Genomic DNA, 19,900 nt, shown 5'->3' on the forward strand with positions numbered 1-19,900 from the left:
CAGCCCCACAGAGCCCAAGGCCAGAAAGACAGATGGACCCAGAACTTACTGGGGCATCTGGGGCAGCAAGACCAGTCGGATCCCCACACACTGGGCCACGACAGTGACTGCGTCCTGACCGGAACGCCCCTCATTTATCTCAGGATAAAATCAGCGCCAGGCACATCCCTGGCACTGGGGTTCAGAGGCAAAGCTGCATGTGCACACTAAGGCTCGCTTAGTGACAGCTGGAAACACTCAGGGGACCAGCGAGGTTGCTCCGGGGCCATCACGGCCACCATGATCAAGACGCTGCCCTCGTGTCAAGCTGAAACCCCACCCACCCACGCATGTGGACAACAAGCCACCCTCGTGTTGCCCACTATTAAAAACATCCATTAGGGGGTTTTTCTTCCTGATCAGGAGGACGTGAGCCACCTAGGAAATTAAAGTCTAGAATAATTCATGAAGAACAAAAGACAGAGTCAGAATTAGTTTTAAAGGATGGAGCATCTGATAGGTCAAGTCCACACAGAGCTCCCATGGTTTATTTAAGGGGATACATCAAAGGCAGGGATCAGGGATCAGAGGTGGAGTTTGCTCCGTGAGTCTTGCAGTCAGCAGGCTGACTGACATCTGGGCAGGTCACACCAGTCTCAGTACCCCTGTGTTCAATCCTCAGTACCAATAAATAAATAAATAGGGCTGGGGGTGTGGCTCGGTGGCCAAGTGCCCTTGGGTTCAATCCCTGGTACAAATAAGTAAATAAATAAAAGTGCAAAGACCTGGGGTGGGGGGAAATCCACTTTAAAAGAACTTCATTTCTTCTTTTAACAGAATCTGATCCATGGTCTGACTTATGCAGAATTAGTTGAGATGACCAGCTAAAAGGATTATTTGCCAAAGTAAAACTGACCCCAGATATTTGTTTAGAGTCATGGCCCAAATGAATCCTTCCCCCAGGCTCAGAGCTAGGAGGATGTTTGGACAGGGTCCCCCGGGGCCGCGCTGCCGCCCCCACCAGTAGCGCACAGAGGCAGCGACAGCGTGTGAGGCCTGGCTCTCTCTGGGATCGTCCACCCTGTTTACTTCCACGGCTGCTGTGGCCTCATGGAGGCCAGTCCAGCAGAGCCTCCCTCATGGTGGACTCTCTGGCCTCCTCCGTCCTTCTTCCCAACGACCACCCGGTGGTCCAAAGTGGCATGAGGATTGTTACCTGATGCCAGTTGTGGCCTCAGTGTCCAGCCCCTAAGAGGCCAGAAGTACCAGCACCCAGCAGCCAAGGCCAGAACCCAAGCTCCAAATGGGGAAGCCGGATGCACTGTTGTGCTGAGGTCAGAAAGAGCCAAAGATTTGAAACATTTCAATTGTTTCACTTAAAAATATTTAAGGCTGCGACAGGGTCAGAGTTTACCACCTCTGCCCACTGGGGAAACCTGGTGGCCGCTTCCCCAGCCACTTGGAATCAGAGCAACAGTTTCAAGTGCCTTGGTTTCTTTCTAAATAAAGGCAAACAACATGGAATCTCCATCAGGCATGGGAAGCCAAAGCAGCCCCCCTGGCTTCTGTTTGACTCCATTTAGTGGAACACGGCTTTCGGCAGTGTGGGAGGAGGGAGGAGATAAGCTACTGCTACCAGAAACACCCCCGAAACCTGACCCTGCTTTGAAAGAGGGCTGGGCGGGACGAGGCCAGCCTGCACTGCAGCTGGCTCTCTCCTGTACGTGAAGGGAGAAGTAAATGACAATGCCACTCAGAACATCTGCACACCCAGGCGCACACAGTGGCCTTGACCTGGGCTTTGTGCCTGCAGAGCCCTGTTCCCCGGATGCCCTAGCATGTGAGAGGGCAAAGGGACGCCCCACATCACAGGCTACGCACCAAAACTCTTCTGCATGCGGGTGGCAGCAGGAGGCACCCCCCAGGAGAGGCAGGCTGTGGAGAGAGCAGGCCTCTCTCTGAGGTCTGGGCTCCATGTTGACCAGGTGCTGGGGCTGGGGCCCAGCAGGGTCAAGCGGATGCCTGTGCACCTGACCACCAGCCCGGAAGCCCACCTACAGCCTGGCTCCTCTCTGCCTGCCCAAGTCCCTTTGCTCCTGGCTGCTCTCTGCCAGCGGACCCCCTCCGCCCAAGTGTCCCCTGCTCAGAGAGGACTTGACCCCTTTTCTAAACCAATACCCCTTCCTCACAGCTTCAATGTCCCACAGGACACCACATGTCCACTGGTCACTGAGCCCCTCCAAAGGCCACCTCTCAGGGCAGGGACAGTGTCTGTCTCAGGGAGGAGGTGGATGGAATGAGGGTGTGAGCAGGTACATGCTGGGGGGTAAGGCAGTGTGGCCAGGCCCCTTCCTCCCTGTGGGCCTCTGAGCTCAGGTGATGGTCAGGCGTCCTCTAGCCCCAAAGGAGCTCACTGCTGTCAGGAGCCAGCCCCACCCACCCAGGAGGGGCACCTGCTGCCTGCTCTAGCCTGGTCTTCCCGGGAGCTGCAGCGCCCTCCTCTGCACGGGAGGAAAACAGCACCACAAGGGAGCTGTGCACAGCAAGCCCAGGGAGGGGGCAGTGGCCGCGCAGGCCCCCAGCACCCAGCTCTATAGGCACCATATCTCGGGCAGAGCCCGTATCTCAGAGCTGAGCCGAGGGCCCAATGGCCGCCCATCTCAGTCCACGCTTTACAGACTGGACAAGGCCAGGAGCTCCTGAGACGCCACCATTTCCAAGGACAAGGAAGATCCGGTAGAGCCACCTCTAGCGAAGCAGCAGCCCTCGACTTTCCACATGAAAATGCACCTGGGAGAAAGCGTCTGCAGGGCAGGTGGGCCTCCAGCTCTGGAGCACCTGAAGGGGCTGGCGGAGGACCCACTCCCTCTGCTCTGCCAGGAGGGGAGCAGCCAGGCTGCAGGACCACGGCTCCTTTAAAAGGTACAGGCTGCATGAGTCACCTTCCAAGGTGCTGTAGCCCCCGGGTTTTCCTGCCCAAGGCGCAGGGCACTGTGGCGGGGCCTACAGCCACTGCAGGAAGCCACTCTGCCATCAGATGAAATCAGCCCTCGGGGAGCAGAGGTGGCTCCCCCCATCACCCAGCTCCTGGCCACAGGGGCCATCTCTATGAAGAACAACCCGCCTGTGCCTGAGGACCAGGAGCCTCACAGGACGGGTGCCTCTGTCCATGCCTAAGGAGCCAGCCTGCCAGGGTCACCCTCCACCCTCTCTGAGTCGGGAAGCAACTGGAGAAAGAGAACACCCAAGCACAGGGACAATGAGCGCTCATCAGCCCTGGTCACCTGCAGGAGTGTGGGTGTGAGAAATCAGCGTCCACCTCGCCTGAGACAGTGGTGCTGGGGTTTCTGTCATGCACAGCCAAACACAGCCACCCTCCCCACCCGCCATCTCCCTGCTACAACAGCCTCTGCTGTGCCTGTGTCTGGGCGGCTCCACGCGGCCCTCCACACCACTGCCCACCTTCTCCCAGAATTCCAACATGACACTGCCCCTCACCTACCCCTTGCTTTGAATCTCTGAGAAGCTTCCTGGTACTTCCTGATAAAGACAAAAGCCCTATCCTGGCCTGCAAGGATCTTGCTGTGCCCGGGTCAGCTTCTCAGGTGGGCCTGAACCTCCCATAATGGCCCAGCGCGGTGACCTTGACACCATGCACCCCCCAGGGCCAAGGCCCTCCTCTGTTCTTTGTCTGGGAGGCCCTCCCGTGCCCTATGTGCCACCTCATGCTCCAGGGCTGCGTATCCTGCTCCCAGGCCGTGCCTGCCCAGGGCCTCCGACAGCCTTCCCCACCTCCCCGAGCACTGAGGGCGCAGGCCATGGCAGCCCACGGTCCTGCAGTGGCTTCCGCTCCCTGTGGATGTGCTGAGAGCAGGAGCTCACCACCACGCCCCACCACAGGGCCTCCCAGCACCCGCATTGGCTTCTGGGGACTCCACGGGCCTCTTCCATGGAGACTGCGCAGCCTCAGCGTCCGCCCAAGCAGGACCTGACAGTGGGCCTACCCACAAGCAAACCACCCTCCAAAGGAGCCACGCCCACTGCTGCTTGTCAGGCACTCGAGGGGCCCGAGGCCAACTCAGCCCCAGCAGAGTGCAGCACTGGGCACAAGGACCCTGTAGAGGGAGCAGGAAAAGGCCACAGCTCCCACCTTCAGGCCCCTGTAGAGCATGCAAGCCATTCCTGAAAGTCACACGGCAGCCGGCACTGGCTCTAGGGACATTCGTCACTGCACGTCCCCACAGCACGTGTGTGCTCCATGAGGTCGCTGCAGGCACGCAGGCCACCTCCACTCTTGCACCCCTTGCACTCCCACCCCCAGCGCAGTGCTCTGGGGGCCCTCGCGGTCTCAGTGGTGTCCCTCAGCTCTGCCCTGGGGCCAGGCCCGAGGGGACTCTCAAGAGGGCACAGGGCTGGGCCCTCCTGGCAATCCAGGGCAGTCCAGGCTAACCTGCAGACGGGAAAACCCTCTGACAGCAGGTCCGCAGGAAATAAGGAAAATAAGAACCACCAGAAGGGACACAGCCAGCGTTCAGATGGTCTGATCTTAGACACAAACACAAAGTGATATCAGTATAAAACACTGTGCAGCAAATAAAGTTCATTTTGTTCATATAAAATCCAGTAAGAAAAACATAATTTTGCCATTTAGATGATTCATAAAATACATTTTGCTAAAAAAAAAAAAAATCGAAACTGAGTTACAAATAGTGACAACCTCCATGGACTACAGAGGGACCAGTGGGCCTCATGCACACCTCAGGTAGAATAAGGTGACTGGAGGCCACCAGATTCCTGTTCACACTGAGAACTCACCCTTGGCCTTGGTCAGTGTTGGCAGCCCTAGGCTGGACACAGGCATTTCAAAAATGACCAGGGTACACATGCTCCTCCCTAAGCCAGGCCCAGGCCACCAGGGCAGGGCCACATGCTGGGGAGAGGAGAGGCAGGGGAGGTCCGCAGGGCAGGCGTGTGTGGCAGGTGCTGCCGGCCCCTCACTGGTAGATGACCTTCACACAGAAGGCCTCTTCATTCTTGTCTTCGTGGTCATTGATGTAAATCAGGATCTCCTCCTGCCCCACTCTCCCGCCCGGCGCAAACCGCAGGCCGATGGTGTAGGTCTCGCCTCCTCCCACCTGGAAGAAGCATTGAGACCCCAGTGTCCACCCTGAGCTGCGTCACCTTTACCAGCAGCTTCTCAGGGCTAGGGATGGAACCCAGGCTCAGGGTGCCAGGCAGGCCTCCACACTGAGCTACACCAGCCTCACAGCAGCGTCCAGAGAGGTGACTCAGGTGAGGTAGGCTCCCTATAGGCAGGTGGGGCACACGGCTGACAAAGGACGTCCATGACCAGCCCGGGACCCAGTGCCTGGAGGGACGGGCACCAGGCCTGCAAGGGCAGCACTGCTGGGGCTGGAGGCCGCTCCTCTCCTGAGCTCCCTCCCAACACTGCTGTGGAGACCCTAGCCACCAGCCTGCCCTCTCAGAAGCTGGCTGCCTGCGGACCCCTGAGGTACTACCCCCGCAGGACGCACCCTCGACCTTCCTGATGGGGGACGGCCTCGGATCTGGGCACAACAGTGAGGAGCTGCAGAGGGGCAAAGCCACCAAGGCCTCTTGCAACAGTGCTCTCAGCCAGAGTATCCAGCGAGAGGCGGTGGGCTCTCAGCGAGTCTCCTGCCTCCCGGCACCTCACCAGGGGGCTGGGGCACCTGCCACCATCCCCAGACTCACCCCTCCTGGACGCAGCACTGACCACCCAGCGCCAGCCCTCGCACACGCCTCCCAAGGCCCCCGTGCAGCCCCTGCAGCACCTGAAAGCTGTCCTCCTTGAACTGCAGCAGGTCAGGGTGGTCGCTACACAGGCGGTAGGTCCTCCGGGTGGGGTAGGGGTTGGTGTAGGTGATCCGCTTGTTGACGCCCTTCCCTTCACCCACCGCCATCGTGATCTCAAAGGCCTGGGGAGGGTGGGCCAGGTCCCAGTCACGGCCCAGGGCTCCTTCTCCAAGAACTTCCTGAGCCCAGCCCCAGACACCAGGACATCCACGCAGATGAGAGGGACAGACGGTGCAGGAGCAAGCACCCCCACCCCGCCCCACACAGCCCTGGATCGGGACAGCCCAGGGCACAGGGCAGGTGATACCCAGGTGACACCCTGTCACCTGAAGAGCACAGAGAAGTCCTGCAGTGCCTCCTCCCGCAGCCTCACACAGACCTTGGAGATGAGCGGCTGGTGGCAGGAGAGGCACAGGAGCCAGGAGGCCACCAGCTGGTGGTAGTCCACGTCCACCAGGTTGAGGTGGATGAAGCGGCTGCCGGCCCTTCTGGGCCTCACGGCCACATGCAGGTCCTGTACCCCATGTGGTGGCAGCACAAAGACACCTGCGGGGTCTGTCTTCAGGAGCAAGGGGAGAGTCAGATTGCAGCCTCTGGGTTCACAGACACAAAGTCTCCCAGGTACCCAATCCCACCAACCAGGGCAACTCAAAGTCACCAGGTTGTTCAGGTGACAGCTCAACAGGCTCAGGAGCCACCCGGGTCTAGAGCCTGGCCCCTGTTCCCGCACTTTGGGTCTATGGTAGGCAAGGCCCACCCATGGTGACCCTTCCCTAAGCAACCTGGGTTCAGAACACAGGCCTGTGGGTGGAATCTGCATGGCCTCATGTTGTGTCCCCGGGGCGTCTCCGATCCCAGAGTCCTTCAGGTGCACCTGTCCCGTGGCCGCACCGGCATGCCTAGCAAAGCCAGCTTAGGGCCGGGAGGACCCTGCGGCAGTTCGGCAGGGAGGAGGCTCACCTGCAGCTCCTGGGGGTGCGAGGCAAAAGCTCTCACTTTCCTCACTCTCTGTGTCCCCCGGAGGACAAGGGACAGGCGGCTCAGTTGGCCCGCAACACAGGAGACGTCGACGCGCTGCAGGGAGTGGAGGCAGACCCGCCACGTCTGCACAGGCACTGCCAGCCAGCGGTCCCTGCGAGGGACAGGGGCTGTCTGCAAGTGTCCTCAGAGAGACAGCAAAAGCCCCTGAGAGTGAGTGTGCTGGGGGGCAGGGGCGGGGGCAAGAGCCGAGGAGGCCAGGCTGGGCCAGCTGCCTCCGCCCTGGCCTCCACCTGCCCACCTACACGGAAGCCCTTGGCGGGGCTGAGACACTGCCTGTCCCTGCACCTAGGACTGTGCACATGGGATGAAGGAGGGCCTGAGCTGGCCCAAATGCCTCAGAACAGCTGTGAAGGGTGGTGGGCTGCCCGTAGGGGACGGGGGGCCCGGAGGTCACAGGTCTGAACACAGGGCTGTGAAACTTCATGACTGCATCACAAAGCAGGGCCAATGACGCACCTCCAGGGGTTGTTAGGAGGAGTCAGGGCTGAGGTGTTCTCATGGCAAGGGAGGCTGATGCAGCCTCTCACCCTGGATGCAGCTCACCCTTACCCTGGCCTGTCTTAGAAGCCCTGCAGGAAATCTCCCGGCTTGCTCCAGTTAGAGGGCTCCAAGTGGCTGGGAGACAGGGCCCAGGAGAAGACAGTGAAGGGACTGCAGCTGTCTAACTGGGCAACTTGATCATGGTCTTGGGGTGGTGTCAGCCACTCCCAACTCCAATCCCTCCAGGGGTTCAGCCCATAAACTGGGGAGGAAACAGCTGCCAGGCTTCCTGGGCTGACCCTTCCCTGGGTGGGCAGGGAGCATCCGAGTCTCTCCAGTCACTTGTGCTGCTCCAGCAGAGGATGCCCTCTGCAGGGCCCTACTGGCCCTAGAACTCAGCAGTCCTGCCTCTCAGATGGGCACAGCCCCCCATCCACCAGCAGCCCCGACCTGCCCCCCCCAGCCCCGCCTGCCCTTTCCAGATCTGTTGTCTTGAGTACTCACGCATAAATGATGACAAAGAAGTCTTTCATCTCTGGGCTTGGACCACTAGCCACCTTCAGAAACACATCCCGGGGCTCCCCAGGGCCCTGCCAAGCAGACGTGGGGGGCATGGGGGCCAGCACCACCTGCCTCCCCCCTCTAACCCTAGTCTGGCCCCTAAAGTTGCCTGAGGCCTGTGCAGCTGGGGCAGGTGTGCAGCCAGGGCAGGTGTGCAGCCGGGGCAGGTGTGCACCCGGGGCAGGTGTGCACTGGGGGCAGGTGTGCAGCCGGGGCAGGTGTGCAGCCAGGGCAGGTGGGAGCCCCTCCCCAGGTGCATCCTCCTGGCACTCGTCAGCATTCACCAGCCTGTTCAGTGAGGGAGCAGTCGGCAGCTCCTTGGTTCTATGTTGATTTCAATAATTACATTGCACAGATTTTATCCAGGCTCCCAGCTAGTCATAGCATAGTTACTGCCGCCATCCCTTGACGACGGTAATTAATAAGTGCCTTAATTACCATTCGTTTTATTCACTTTGCTTCGTGCCTTTTCTTAAAATTTAAATGCAGCTGATCAGAGGACTGATCTGCTAGCAGAGAAAATAAAGACCTGCTCGGGAAGCCCTCAAGGGTGTCCCCAGAGCCCTTCACCACCTTGAAAAGAAGCCACTCAGCTAAAACCCCAGCAGAAGCGACATGGGGCGAGGACAACGTCCCCACAACATACCACACTCTGGGCCTCACAGAGGACATTGGGGTCGCTGCATCGCACGTGGATGGGGAGGTCCTCGCCAGGCATTCCCACTGGGGCACCTGCAACAGGGAAGGGGACAATGTTGCCACTCGCCTAGCGCGGCCTGTGGGCAATGCAGGCTGCAGGTCGCGGGCACAGGAGCTGACAGCCTGACCTACAGTGTCCCCACAGGGGTGGGAGACAGACCCAGGAGGAAATGGCAGAGGGACTAGGGTCATTCAACTTGGTGAGGGCAGTACAGGGCAGCTCGATCATCACCATGGGGTCTCTGTGACGACCTTCTAGCCCCTTCCATGGAGAGTCACCCAAAGGGAGTGGCCTAGAGGTGAACAGGAGCCCCACCAAGCACAGAGGCCTCACCTGGCTGTGAAGGTACCTGCCAGAACGTTGGAGAGCCCCGGGGGGGAGCCATCTCCATGGCCCTCACTTCTTACGGGGACAGGCCCTGGCGCAGAGCTCTTAGGGTTGGAAGGGTGGCATCAGAGGAGGCAGAAGGGTGGTGGCAGGGTTTGCCACACAGCATGGGGGACTCCATGATGCCACTTGCCACCTTGGGCAGAGGCCTCTTCCAACCACCTGAACCTGCCAGAGGCCACCACAGGAACGGCAGGGGACTTGCCGGGAAGCGTATGCCAGGGAGGCAGGCGGATGGCCTTCTTCAGGAAGGTGAGTTCCGGGTGGTAGAAGCGGAAGATCTGGTCCACAACGTGGGGCTGGGGCTCCACGGTCAGCTGGAGCATAGCGAGGAGCTTCCCGCTGCTGGCCCGGAACAGCACCTGCAGGACAGCAGCAGCCAGGCCTCAGGACAGGAGCACAGACTGTGCAGCTTCACGTCCCTCCCAAGGCAGCACAGAGATCTCACTGCCCTCCTCAAGAGAGGCGGAAGACAGGCATTGTCAGAGATGCAGGGACAGGGTTCACAGTACAGGGCACTGGGGTCCTGAGTGGACAGTGAACGTGCCGCTGCCATCCTCTCAAGTAAGGCATGCCCCTTAAATGCTGTCCCCGCTGCAGTCCCCCCTGGGTGTGTGGCAGTCACTCAGAAGGCCTCGCCATCGCCCTCATCAGGCCATGGTGGTAATGGGCAGCTGTGTTCAGGACTGAGCTCTCTGCTTGAGGGCTTTCCAGACAGAGAAGCAGGCTGTGCTGAAACCAAGACGGCTCAGAACGCGCCAGATGTGGTCATGCACACCTGTCACTCCAGCAGCTCTGGAGGCTGAGGCAGGAGGATCGTTAATTCAAAGCCAGCCTCAGCAAAAGTAAGGCACTAAGCAACTCAGTGAGACCCTGTCTCTAAATAAAACACAAAATACAGCTGGGGATGTGGTTCAGAGGTTGAGTGTCCCTGAATTCAACCCCTGGTACGAAAAAAAGAAGGCTCAGAACAGAAAGCCTCCTCTTCAAAAAGTTATTGCAAAAAACTTACATTCAAGAGTGGTGCTTATTTATCTTTATTTCGTCCTCCACGCAGGCAAGTGTGTGGACACAAAGGCATACATACACAAGCACACGCATGCACATGTGACCCCGGAGGCAGTGGCAAGCAGCACAGATTCAAGAGCTTTCTGTCTTGTTTGACAGTCTGTGAACTCCTTGGTTAATTTTTAGAACTAAAGAGGAAAGCTCTATTACGAAAACAAAGCAACAGAGCTTGCAGGACCCCAAGCTGGTGGCACCATCACAGAGGAGAATTCCTCCAGTAAGTCTAAAGTACAGGACAGGGACCCTAGGGCAAATGCACTGCTGGAAGCCTTAAGCTGCAGTACTCTTGTCCGGGTCTCTGAAATACACAGATGGACACACATTTGCCAGCATGGCCGGTGGCTTCAGGGCCAAAGGGGTCTGACCAGGGTGGTCAAAGACTGGCTATATACAGGAAAACTAGGCAAATAAGTAAATATGTCAAAGACAATGGGAGCCAGGTTCCTCACTATCAGACACTGGGGTTCAAACATGGAGAAAGACAACAGGAATAAACCCTGTGGTGCTGGCCTGGTCTTGAAGCACAGTGTGAGTCTATGGTCTTCAACCCATACAGTTAGAACAAAGGTCTGTGCACATGTGGGCACACACAGATATCTACATGTCACATGCACAAGGACACACGTATGTGTGGGTGTGCATGTCCATATAGGCATATGCCTCCTGGGCCCCTCTGCTGAGCAGTAGTGACACCCCAGCAGCAGTGAGCACACCAAGGACCAACCTTGGTTTCTAACTACCGTCCTGCTCTGACTCTGAAATGGGCAGGGAGAGAAGAGAGGAGCTTGTATTCCCTGTTATGCCAGGCAGAGAGAAGGGCTCCAAGGATGGCAGGGACGTGGAACAAGACAGGCGCCAGCTTGAAGGGGCTGCCACTTGTCAGACGGGGGCAATGCAAATGTCAGCAGCAAAATAAACAATGGCAGTGACAAACCAGTAAGATAGGAATGAATAGCCCATAAGATGTAAAACTGAGTGAGCAGACGGGGGGTGGGGGCAGGTAAGGCAATGCTCTGTCTCACTCAGAATGCAACCACCAGAGCAGGAGGGTGGAACTGAAAAACCCCCAGGTCACCTGTCACGCTGTCCCTGATTCAGGCAAGATGTCAACTGCTACCTTGGGTGAACGTCTGTAAGAAACAGGATACTTCCATAGCCTCGGAATATCTTCTGACAAAATACTTGAATACTCATGACTTTCTAATTCTAAACACAAAATACTTCAGTGATTTTACAGGGACAAAGCATGGCAATGTCACCCTAAGTGAAAAAGCTAACACTGCCACTGACAGGACGAATCAACGCTGCCTTCCTTCCAAAGTGGCGCTCTGAGAACAAGCATATGCTGGGTGGTAGCATCCTGCCCCAGGTGCGCAGGCGGACTCTAGTCACCAGCAGACTGCAGGCAAGCCCCACAGGACACTCCGCAAGACGACCAGCCAAGAGCTCGGCATCACCAGGGCCACAGAGGAGAGCCCGGCAGCAGGGCAGCCAGGACCACCCAGCACCCGGGAGCCCGAGCAGGCAACGACCGAGCACCAGAGGGACACTGTGGAATGGGGATGGGGCCTGTGACAAGATCACGCCAATTCAGGATCCTCACAATTCTACGTTTTCAGGACAGACCAGCTCTAAGCTTCAGAGCACAATGGAGCATTTGGTCAATAATTTATTTTCAAAACTGTTCAAGAAGCCAGGCGTAATGGTGCACGCCTGTAATCCCAACAGCTCAGGAAGCTGAGGCAGGAGGATTCCAAGTTCAAACTCAGCCTCACCTGCCGCAGTCTAGCTGGGCACAAATCACGAGCCACTGAAGCAGGAACAAATTTTATTTCTGAACTCCACCAGCACACTTCACACACGCTCCCGGTAACTCTCCCGAACGCCACGCGGCTCCTCCAGGAACCACCAACGGGAATCCCTCCTCCGGCACTTCCCCAACCAAAGCGAACTCTTCAGGAATCCCCGTGAGAGCTCAACTGGAACTCAATGGGAACTCCGCGAGAACTCAAAAGTCATCATCTTAATGGCTCGCTGGCGTCACCTCTCAACCACTACTTCTGGCAAAAATGCCATGCGTCATCCCGACTCGGCTGTGGCCCTCAACACTCACCAACTTGGTGAGGCTCTAAGCAACTTAGTGAGACCCTGTCTCAAAAATAAAAAGGACTAGGGATGTGGCTCAGTAGTAAAGCACCCCTGGGTTCAATCTCTGGTACCAAACCAAAAAAAAAGAAGCAGCTCTTCAAGAAAAAATATGCACACATATGGGGAGAATGATAAGGAAATGTGGGCAGTGTTAGCAACCAGGAAATCCGGGCAAACACCGCGAAAACTCTGTGTATTTTTGCAACTTTTCTCTAAGTTTGAAATTATTTCAAAATAATTTTATTAAGGCACAAGAGTTAATGTGAGAAGGACAGCAGTGGGCAAAGAGGGCAGTGTCAGCATCTAGGGAACAGAGTCTGCATGGAGTGAGCCATCTAAATAAAGACCCACCGTCCATGGAGAGCTGCTGGCCACCGCTCATTATTTTCATAAATGAAGGGAACGAACCTCACACTTGCCCCGACTTCACAGGACTCGTGTGCTTCAGGGGGGCCAAAGCGCTGCTGGGGGGGGCTCCTGTTGACAGGAGACCACAGGAGAGTGGCGGAACTGGGACGCCACCAATCTGTACCCAGGGAACAGCAGGCATGGTCGTGAGCCCTCAGGTGACAGTAATTCACCACAGGTACGCCAGGGAATCAGCACCCGAGCCCCCCAGGACCACCAGCCACAGGGGCCTCTGCAGGTGACATGTTCACCAACACCCAAGGCTCAGAGATGGGTAGTCCAAGGAGAGCAGGTCCCGACCCAAACTGTCCAACTGTAAATACCATGAGCACCTGACGTCAGACTAGGCTCGGGGTCCTTGTTAGTTCAGGGGCAGGGACCACGGCACATGGTCAGGATGAAAGTCCTTATCTATCAGAGGTCCACCCTGCAGCAATTATAGGTAAACTCATTAAAATTTCTGAGGCTTTTCTTAAAACTCCAAATTCATGCAAAAGGATCATCATTTTGCTAAAAATACTTGAAATATTATTTTAAGTTCCCTTATCTGATTCTTCCCAAATACAGTTGCCATTAACCCCTCCCCCTCCAAAGGAGGGTCTCAAAAATTCTAGGAAGGAGTCATTCTGTCTAATCCCTGGACACCAAACCCAACAGAACCCTCTGTGCTCTCCCTGAAGCCCACCTCGCCCTGGCTGTTATGCGCGGGCACAGTGAAACCCACCCTGCACACCACCTGCCTGCCGAGGGCTGACCCGCAGCCCTGACCACCCAGACCCTCAGCAGGGGAAGCAGCCCCAACAACCCCCCTCCCAACAGTCGTGGCAGCAGGGTGGTGGCTGGGACTTCCCGCATGTGGGAGTCCCAGCCCCGACATCCTCTACAGCACCAACAAAGGGCAGACGCGTTCCATCAGCAAAGGCAAAAAAAATAAATAAAGCAGGCTTTCACCAGCGTCTGGACACAGCTGTGGCTGCCCTGCTGGACGTCCACCTCAACCCTTGCCCAGCCCAGCCCCGCCCCAAGTTGGCCCAGATCTCTTCCCTCCGGGGGGGCAGAGAAAGAGGGAGGGGTCAGGGCCAAACGGGAACCATAAAGACACAGCACACTTCACTCAGCCTCCGAGGACAGGAGGACGCACGGCGCTGCAGGGCTGTGGGATGACTGAGATGTCGTCTTGGCCCCTACCTTGGCGTGCTTGGTGAAAGTGGCGCTGGACTTCCAAGGTGATCCGGCGTCTGTGCCCCTCTCGGAGCTCAGCTCAGCAGAGGCCTGTGAGGAACCCCGGAGCAGGAGTAGGTCGCAGGCGCAGTCGGCAGCTCCTGAAGGCCACCCTGTGTGCCCCACGCCAGCCCTCCTGGCAGCTGCCAGCCAGCCTCCCCCAGGCACAGACTCCAGCGTGTCTCCCCACTGTGCCTGGAGCAAAGGTCTGCTCAATCCCAGGCCCATACACAGTGCCAGCTGGGCCCAGCGCATCCTCAGAGGTCAGTCAGACACTGGGACACACACTCACGTCACCCAAGGCCTCCAGGTTGGTGTGTAAAGGCAAACGGGACAGAGCAGGGTGGGGCACCCACCCACTCTCGCCAGGTTTGCACACACGCCTGGCGGGAAGAGAGGAGGGCCTGGGCTGCCTGTGTGGCACAGGTACAGAGGAGGCGCCGAGTGGCAAGGCGGGCAGACAAGGGTGGAGGGCAGAGCCCACCTGCCAGACACGGGCACACTACAAACACCTGTCGGCACTCTCCCTTTCTATGGCCGGGAAGGAACTTCCCTGTTGGCCTGGGCCACACCTGTACGGGGGCTGGCCGACCCACAGAGAAGCTCTGGTACTTGAAGGGAACGTGGGTGGTCTCCCGGGGGCGCAGGTAGAGCTGGGGGGCCAGGCTGCCGCGCAAGTGGAACATGTCCTCCTCCAGGGGTGTGTGCAGGCCGGCGGCGTCTTTGAAGTACCTCCACTCCTGGCTGTCCAGGATGACACTGGAGGGAGGCAGCGGGGAGGCCGGGGCTGTGGGCAAAAGCCGCCCTCCCCCAGAGCCGCCCCCGCGGGGGACAGGAATCAGCATAGCACAGACCCAGCGAGGGGCCAGGCAGGAGCTGTCACCTGAGCTCAGGGTTGTCGATCTCGATGGTCACCGTGTGCTGGATGTTGTGGGGGTTCCTAAGCGCGAACTCGAAGAACTCAGCAGTGCCCAGGGTGGCGTAGAGCGTGTGCTGCGTGGTGACGGCCAGGCTCAGCACGCTGGCAATGCTCTCGGCCTTGGTGCGCTCCCGGTAGGCGTCAATGACCTGCAGGTCCCGCGAGTGCTGTGCCCGCACGCTCTGCTGGGCCTGTCAAACACGGGCCAGCTGGCTGCACAGGCCGGGCGTGTGCCCTCCTGGGCGGGGCCTGTGTGCCGCCCCACTCCAGGGCATCAGACTTCTGGAAAAGCACGACTGACCCTGCCTTGGCCTGAGGCTCGGGGACCAGCCCACCCCCCAGCGCAGAGAGCCTCACAGCATCAGAACAGGGAAGGGGCACACCTTTCCCTCCATGGGGAGGCCCGCGCGGCACCCCAGCTTCTCTGCCTCATGGCAGGGGCGCCCTGCCTGCTCCCGAGACCCCTCCCAGGGGCAAGGCTGGCACCCAGGCTCAGCAGGGCAGCTGGACACTGTGGCTTCAAAGAGGAAAGAATGGCCTCAAACCTGAGCCTGGCGACAGAGCTGGCCCCCAGGTCCCCACGTGGTGTTGAGAGCCCGGCCTGTGACCATGTCTGCAGGAGGCGTGTCCCCTGTACCCCATCCCAGTGTTCCCAGCAGCCTCACACTGGGTCCAAGTCCATGAGGCTCAGCCCCGCCTGCTCACGCGCCCTGAGACGCAGAGCTACAGCCCGGCACGTTCCGTAGCTGGTTTACGTCTGGGCCTTACATTAAAAAGTGAGGCTGCTTCAAGGCCTAGACGGGGCCTTCCCCACACCAGGGTGTCCCAGGCGGCAGCTGCTCCAAGGTCCACCTGGCCAGGCACAGAGAACTCCTGCCAAGGCTGAAGAGCTGGGATGGCAGTGAGCAGGCTGCCTGCAGCTCCCACAGACTTGACTGAAGCCAGCCAGGAAGTGACTTTGATACCAACTGGCCAACGTCCAAAGCCCTGGCCTTTTCCTTGCAGGGATGGGAGTTGGAAGTAGAGGGTGTCCAACTCCCCCTGGAGGCCTCTTATGGGCATCTGGCCACGAGACCCTGTCCAAGCAGTGAAGCCTCTGGATGGTGGTGCTGGGTCCCAGAGCCAGACATGAGTTAGGATGAGGAGGGACCAGGAGTTGAACGGGCACCTTTCTGACGTGTGCCCAGCGGAGGGGCCTACACCTCCTCTGCCCACCAGTGGTGCAGTCCCCAGGAGGATACAGTGGCAGGCTTTAAGAAGTGGCCCACTTGAAGACACGAGCAAGACTGCCTATTAGACCAGCTGTCCAGGGAGGGCATGGGGTGACCATACTTGGTATAACGTGAGCACAATGGATGCTCGGGGCCGCAGGGGGTCCTTCTGGCCCATTGCTGTCTCCTTCCATGCCACAAGGACCCTGTCAGCCTAACGCCCCACCCCCTGTCCACCCACAGGAGACAGGGTGACTCCTGATTAGAAAGTCCCAGGACATCATCTGGCCAGACGGTGCTGCCCTGCCTCTGCTCCTCCCTCTGGGTCCACCTGCCTGGAGACAGCATGGGTGCTCCCACTGCTCTTGGCCAGCACACAATTAGGGGTTCACAGTCCTCCTGTGGAGAAGGCCGGGCAGTGCCCAGGTCAGGCGGGTCTGTCCTTAAATCCCAGGCTCAGTGTCAGGAAGCTGCCTGCTGCCAACACGAGCCAGCGCTCCAGGTCAGTGTCACCAGCAGAGAGCCATCAGAAAGAGAGCAGTTAGCTGCTGCTCTCCCATCTCGTTCCTCCATCAATTCGAAGCCAAAGCAAAAAAACAATGATGGTCCCCACTGGGTCCCTCGGTTCCTGGCTCTCATCGCTCCCAGTGTGGTCCTAGACACTGGCTCAGGCCCAGGCACATCACGTAGGCAGTGAGACAACGGGCCGTCTGCTCACTGTACCTCTGGGAAGCAAGCTTTCCCCTCCATGGCCCTCGGCCTGACATGACAGCATGGCTCTTGGGAGCACAACATCACTGTGCAGCTGAGGGGTCACGCCTGGGCTGTGGGGATGCCACCTAGGGAGGTGGAGGGTGAGGATGCTATACAGAGGGCAGCTGGGGGGACCTGACCCTGGTGAACAATACAGCTGGCCCTGCCTGGGGCTGTGCAGTTACTGCATCAAAGGACTCGTGTGGGGACAGCCACTGAGCAGAGCAGCAGGGCCAGAAATCAGGGTGAGGCCTGGGACCTGTGCTACAGGTCACTGCATGCCAGATTCCTGTCACCTGCAACCCCACGGCATCCCTCACCCCTGAACAAGAGTGGCAGCCTCCCTCTCAACCCAGGGTCTCCCTGCAGGCCTCTGGCTGCACACATGCAGTGGCTACCACTGATCATGGCAGTCACTATGGGCACTGGACACACAGTAGGCTGTGACCCTCACAAGGAAGAGGAGGCACAGGGACAGAGTGTCCCTTGGTATTACAGGGTAGGGAATCGGGTTGCTGGAGCTTGCTCCCAGCCACAGGCCACAGGACCTTCTGTTGAGAAGCCCTGAGACACTTGGCCTAATGCCTAGCTCTGCCTCCCTGGGGCTGTGCCACCTGCTACAAGACGACCCGGGGTCCCCCGCCTGCCTGCTGCACAGCCCTTGGGGCCAAGGCCATCCCAGGATGCAGTAAACTTGCCCCACAGAGGACCAGGCGGGGCCCAGCAAGCCGGCCCAACAAAAACAGGCTGACTCCGCCGCAGCACCACTGCTTCACAGGGCCCTGACTTGTGAAGGCTCTGGAAGTGACAGGAACCTCTGACATGTGATCCCTCGAGTCACTTCACCAACCTCCTGCCGGCCACCAGCTCAGAACATCATGGGAAACTGGGGGACAGCTTGTGGCTTGACTGCCTCCACGCCTGGCTGGCTCACTTCTCCTCATACCGTGTGACAGCAAGCTAGCCAGATTGATAGGGCCACCACCACACAGCCACTGCCACTGAGGACCGCTGTGTTCCAGGCCCACCACTCCCTGAGGGAACCCTCAGTGAGCCCGCCGGACAGCTGACGGAGCTTGCCTGGGGAGGACTTGTGGGCATGAAGGCCAGGCAGAGGCCCTGGAGGCCAAGCCCACCAAAACCGGCTCACGTGCCCACCTCTCCCCCACGGCACCCTCCCACCTACACTGCCTCCTTCCCCACAGGCTGACAGGCTGGTTCTCTGCCTTCCCCAGGCTCCTGGCAGGGACCAAGGCTCCTCCCGCCCCCAGTGCACATGGCTCCCGCAGGGGCTAAGCCGGTGCATGCTGCCATGACCCCGGGGGTGTTGGTGGCAGCATAGGTTCACATACCATGAGGTGTGGCCGTTCTTCCCCCATTTCTTCATTGCAAAACCTTACAGGTCTATTTAGACATTCAGCCAGAAAAGGAAATTCTTTTGGTCAAGTTGACTCAAGTGATAATCCCAGACATTTAAGCTCTTGGCCCTCAAATCTGGGGGACCTCAGAGTCACCTGCAGCTTTCTTAAAACCCCGGCTCCAAGGCATGGCCAAGCTAAATGGAAGCAACTTCCAAGAGTAAAGCCTAAGAATCAGCTTTACTTAAAAGAGTTCCAGAAAATTCCAACCTGAAAATTGCCCCTGGTGGCTGAAAAGTCCCATTTTTCTTGTCTCTTGTAACCAGGATTTGGAAGAAAGTTGACAGGACCAGAAGGAAGGGAGGACAGACATGGGTACGCAGCCTGGACCCTCACCAGTATGTTTGTTCTGCGGCTGCCCGGCTCCCCTCCGGATTCCTGCAGGCGCACAGACCGCATCCTCTCCAGCTTGCGCCTACGGACAGCATCAGCCTCACGGCCAGCACCCTGGAGCCCCTGGCCGCCCCTCACGTGGGTCAGCAGCATGGCGGCCAGGTCGCTGTCCACATCGGCCAGCTTCTGTGCTTGGACCACATTTTTTCCTGCTGAAGGGTCAGAAAAGGAGTCAGGGGTGACTGTGTACAGTCCATGCTCTCCAAGCAGACAGTGGTGGGCCACCCAGAACCACTTTATCCAGACAGGAAGCTCCAAGAGTGAATCTGATTCTTCTTTGTAGGTCCCCTCTGTGAGTTCTAAGGTGCTGACAGACGACAACTCCCAAGCCTGAGCCCCACAGCACCTCTTCTTTCACCAGCCTCTCAGATAAAAAGAATTTGGAGTCTGGTCCTTGGATACTCCATTAGGTGACTTTCTGGTGGGAGGCTCATGTGCTTGGATCTAAAGGGCACCAACACCAGCCAGGATGTGGCTGCAGCTGAGGCGGCCCCTCCGGGAAGCGTCCTGTGCTCTCAGGGCACCCTCACCCAAGCCCACGTCTGCCATCACCAGTCAAGCTCAGCTCAGGAGCAGGGGGCTATGAGGGGCTGTGTCCCTTGGCTGGAAGCCTCCCAGTGTGTCAGAGGCAGACGGAGTTCAAGTCAAGCCTGGCTCCAAATGCCCCTGGACCACCTGAGCCCAAGAACAGCCTATGTCCTTGGAGGGTGGGCTACTCACACCCTGAGCACCAGGAAAGCCACCAGCAGGTGACAGAAGCAGAGTTGTGCTCACCCTACCCCATCTCCTACGGAGGCAGGGCTACAGGTGGTGGTGGGACTACCTTCAGGGACAAGGCCACATCAAGAACTGACACATGAGACTCCCTGACATCCAGCTGCCGGGCCAGGAAGGCCAGGTAAAGGGACACCCCGACCTAGGAGCCAGGTACTCCTGGCGCACAGCCACCACCAGAAGTTTCCTTGGGCTAAGCAAGGCCTGCAGGGACCCTCCTGGCCAGGTCCACCTTCCATCAGACACGGAGGGCGTCCTCCCAAGCAGCTCTCCTCTCCCCTCACAAGTGCCACTGCCAGGTCCCTCGCCATCATTCTATTTTAAAGCCATACAATTGCTTTTTAGATGCCACAAGTTGGTTCCAATGTCTTACCACCCCTAAAGGGCATTTCCACGTCTAAAGGCGCAGGCATATGGGAGGAAGCCCAGCCCAGAATCACAGCTGAGCTATCCAAAATTTAATATCCACATTAAAATGAGGAGCGGGCCCAAAACAGACTCATGGCTCCCCTGGGTCATGGGTCCCTCCGAGCTTCTGCTGAGCACACAGGCCTCTGTCCCTGGAAGAGTTCGGTTGTGCCTCAAGGTTCAGGGGTTGGACAGT

At 58.3% G+C, this 19,900-nt stretch overlaps 1 protein-coding gene across 5 annotated transcripts in view; it reads right to left on the minus strand.

Annotated features, from left to right (window-relative positions):
• Window positions 1-470: 470 nt before the first annotated feature.
• The window catches only part of Nphp4 (nephrocystin 4), a 104,237-nt gene continuing 84,807 nt past the window's right edge, over window positions 471-19,900 (minus strand). For 4 of the 5 annotated variants that reach the window (XM_071617283.1, XM_071617282.1, XM_027947628.2 and 1 more), the window contains 11 exons: window positions 18,466-18,674; window positions 14,712-14,938; window positions 14,401-14,587; window positions 13,796-13,879; window positions 9,189-9,345; window positions 8,543-8,628; window positions 7,840-7,925; window positions 6,775-6,946; window positions 6,194-6,373; window positions 5,793-5,936; window positions 471-5,114 (listed from right to left, as the gene is read on the minus strand). In XM_071617283.1, the coding sequence (XP_071473384.1) occupies window positions 4,974-5,114; window positions 5,793-5,936; window positions 6,194-6,373; window positions 6,775-6,946; window positions 7,840-7,925; window positions 8,543-8,628; window positions 9,189-9,345; window positions 13,796-13,879; window positions 14,401-14,587; window positions 14,712-14,938; window positions 18,466-18,674 (1,673 nt within the window). In that variant the 3' untranslated portion in view covers window positions 471-4,973. Of the gene's footprint in view, window positions 5,115-5,792; window positions 5,937-6,193; window positions 6,374-6,774; window positions 6,947-7,839; window positions 7,926-8,542; window positions 8,629-9,188; window positions 9,346-13,795; window positions 13,880-14,400; window positions 14,588-14,711; window positions 14,939-18,465; window positions 18,675-19,900 lie in introns of those variants that run through there. The other variant, XM_071617284.1, reaches the window with a different exon arrangement.

The sequence above is a fragment of the Marmota flaviventris genome, chromosome 10 (assembly GCF_047511675.1).
Source record: "Marmota flaviventris isolate mMarFla1 chromosome 10, mMarFla1.hap1, whole genome shotgun sequence".
NCBI lineage: Eukaryota > Metazoa > Chordata > Mammalia > Rodentia > Sciuridae > Marmota > Marmota flaviventris.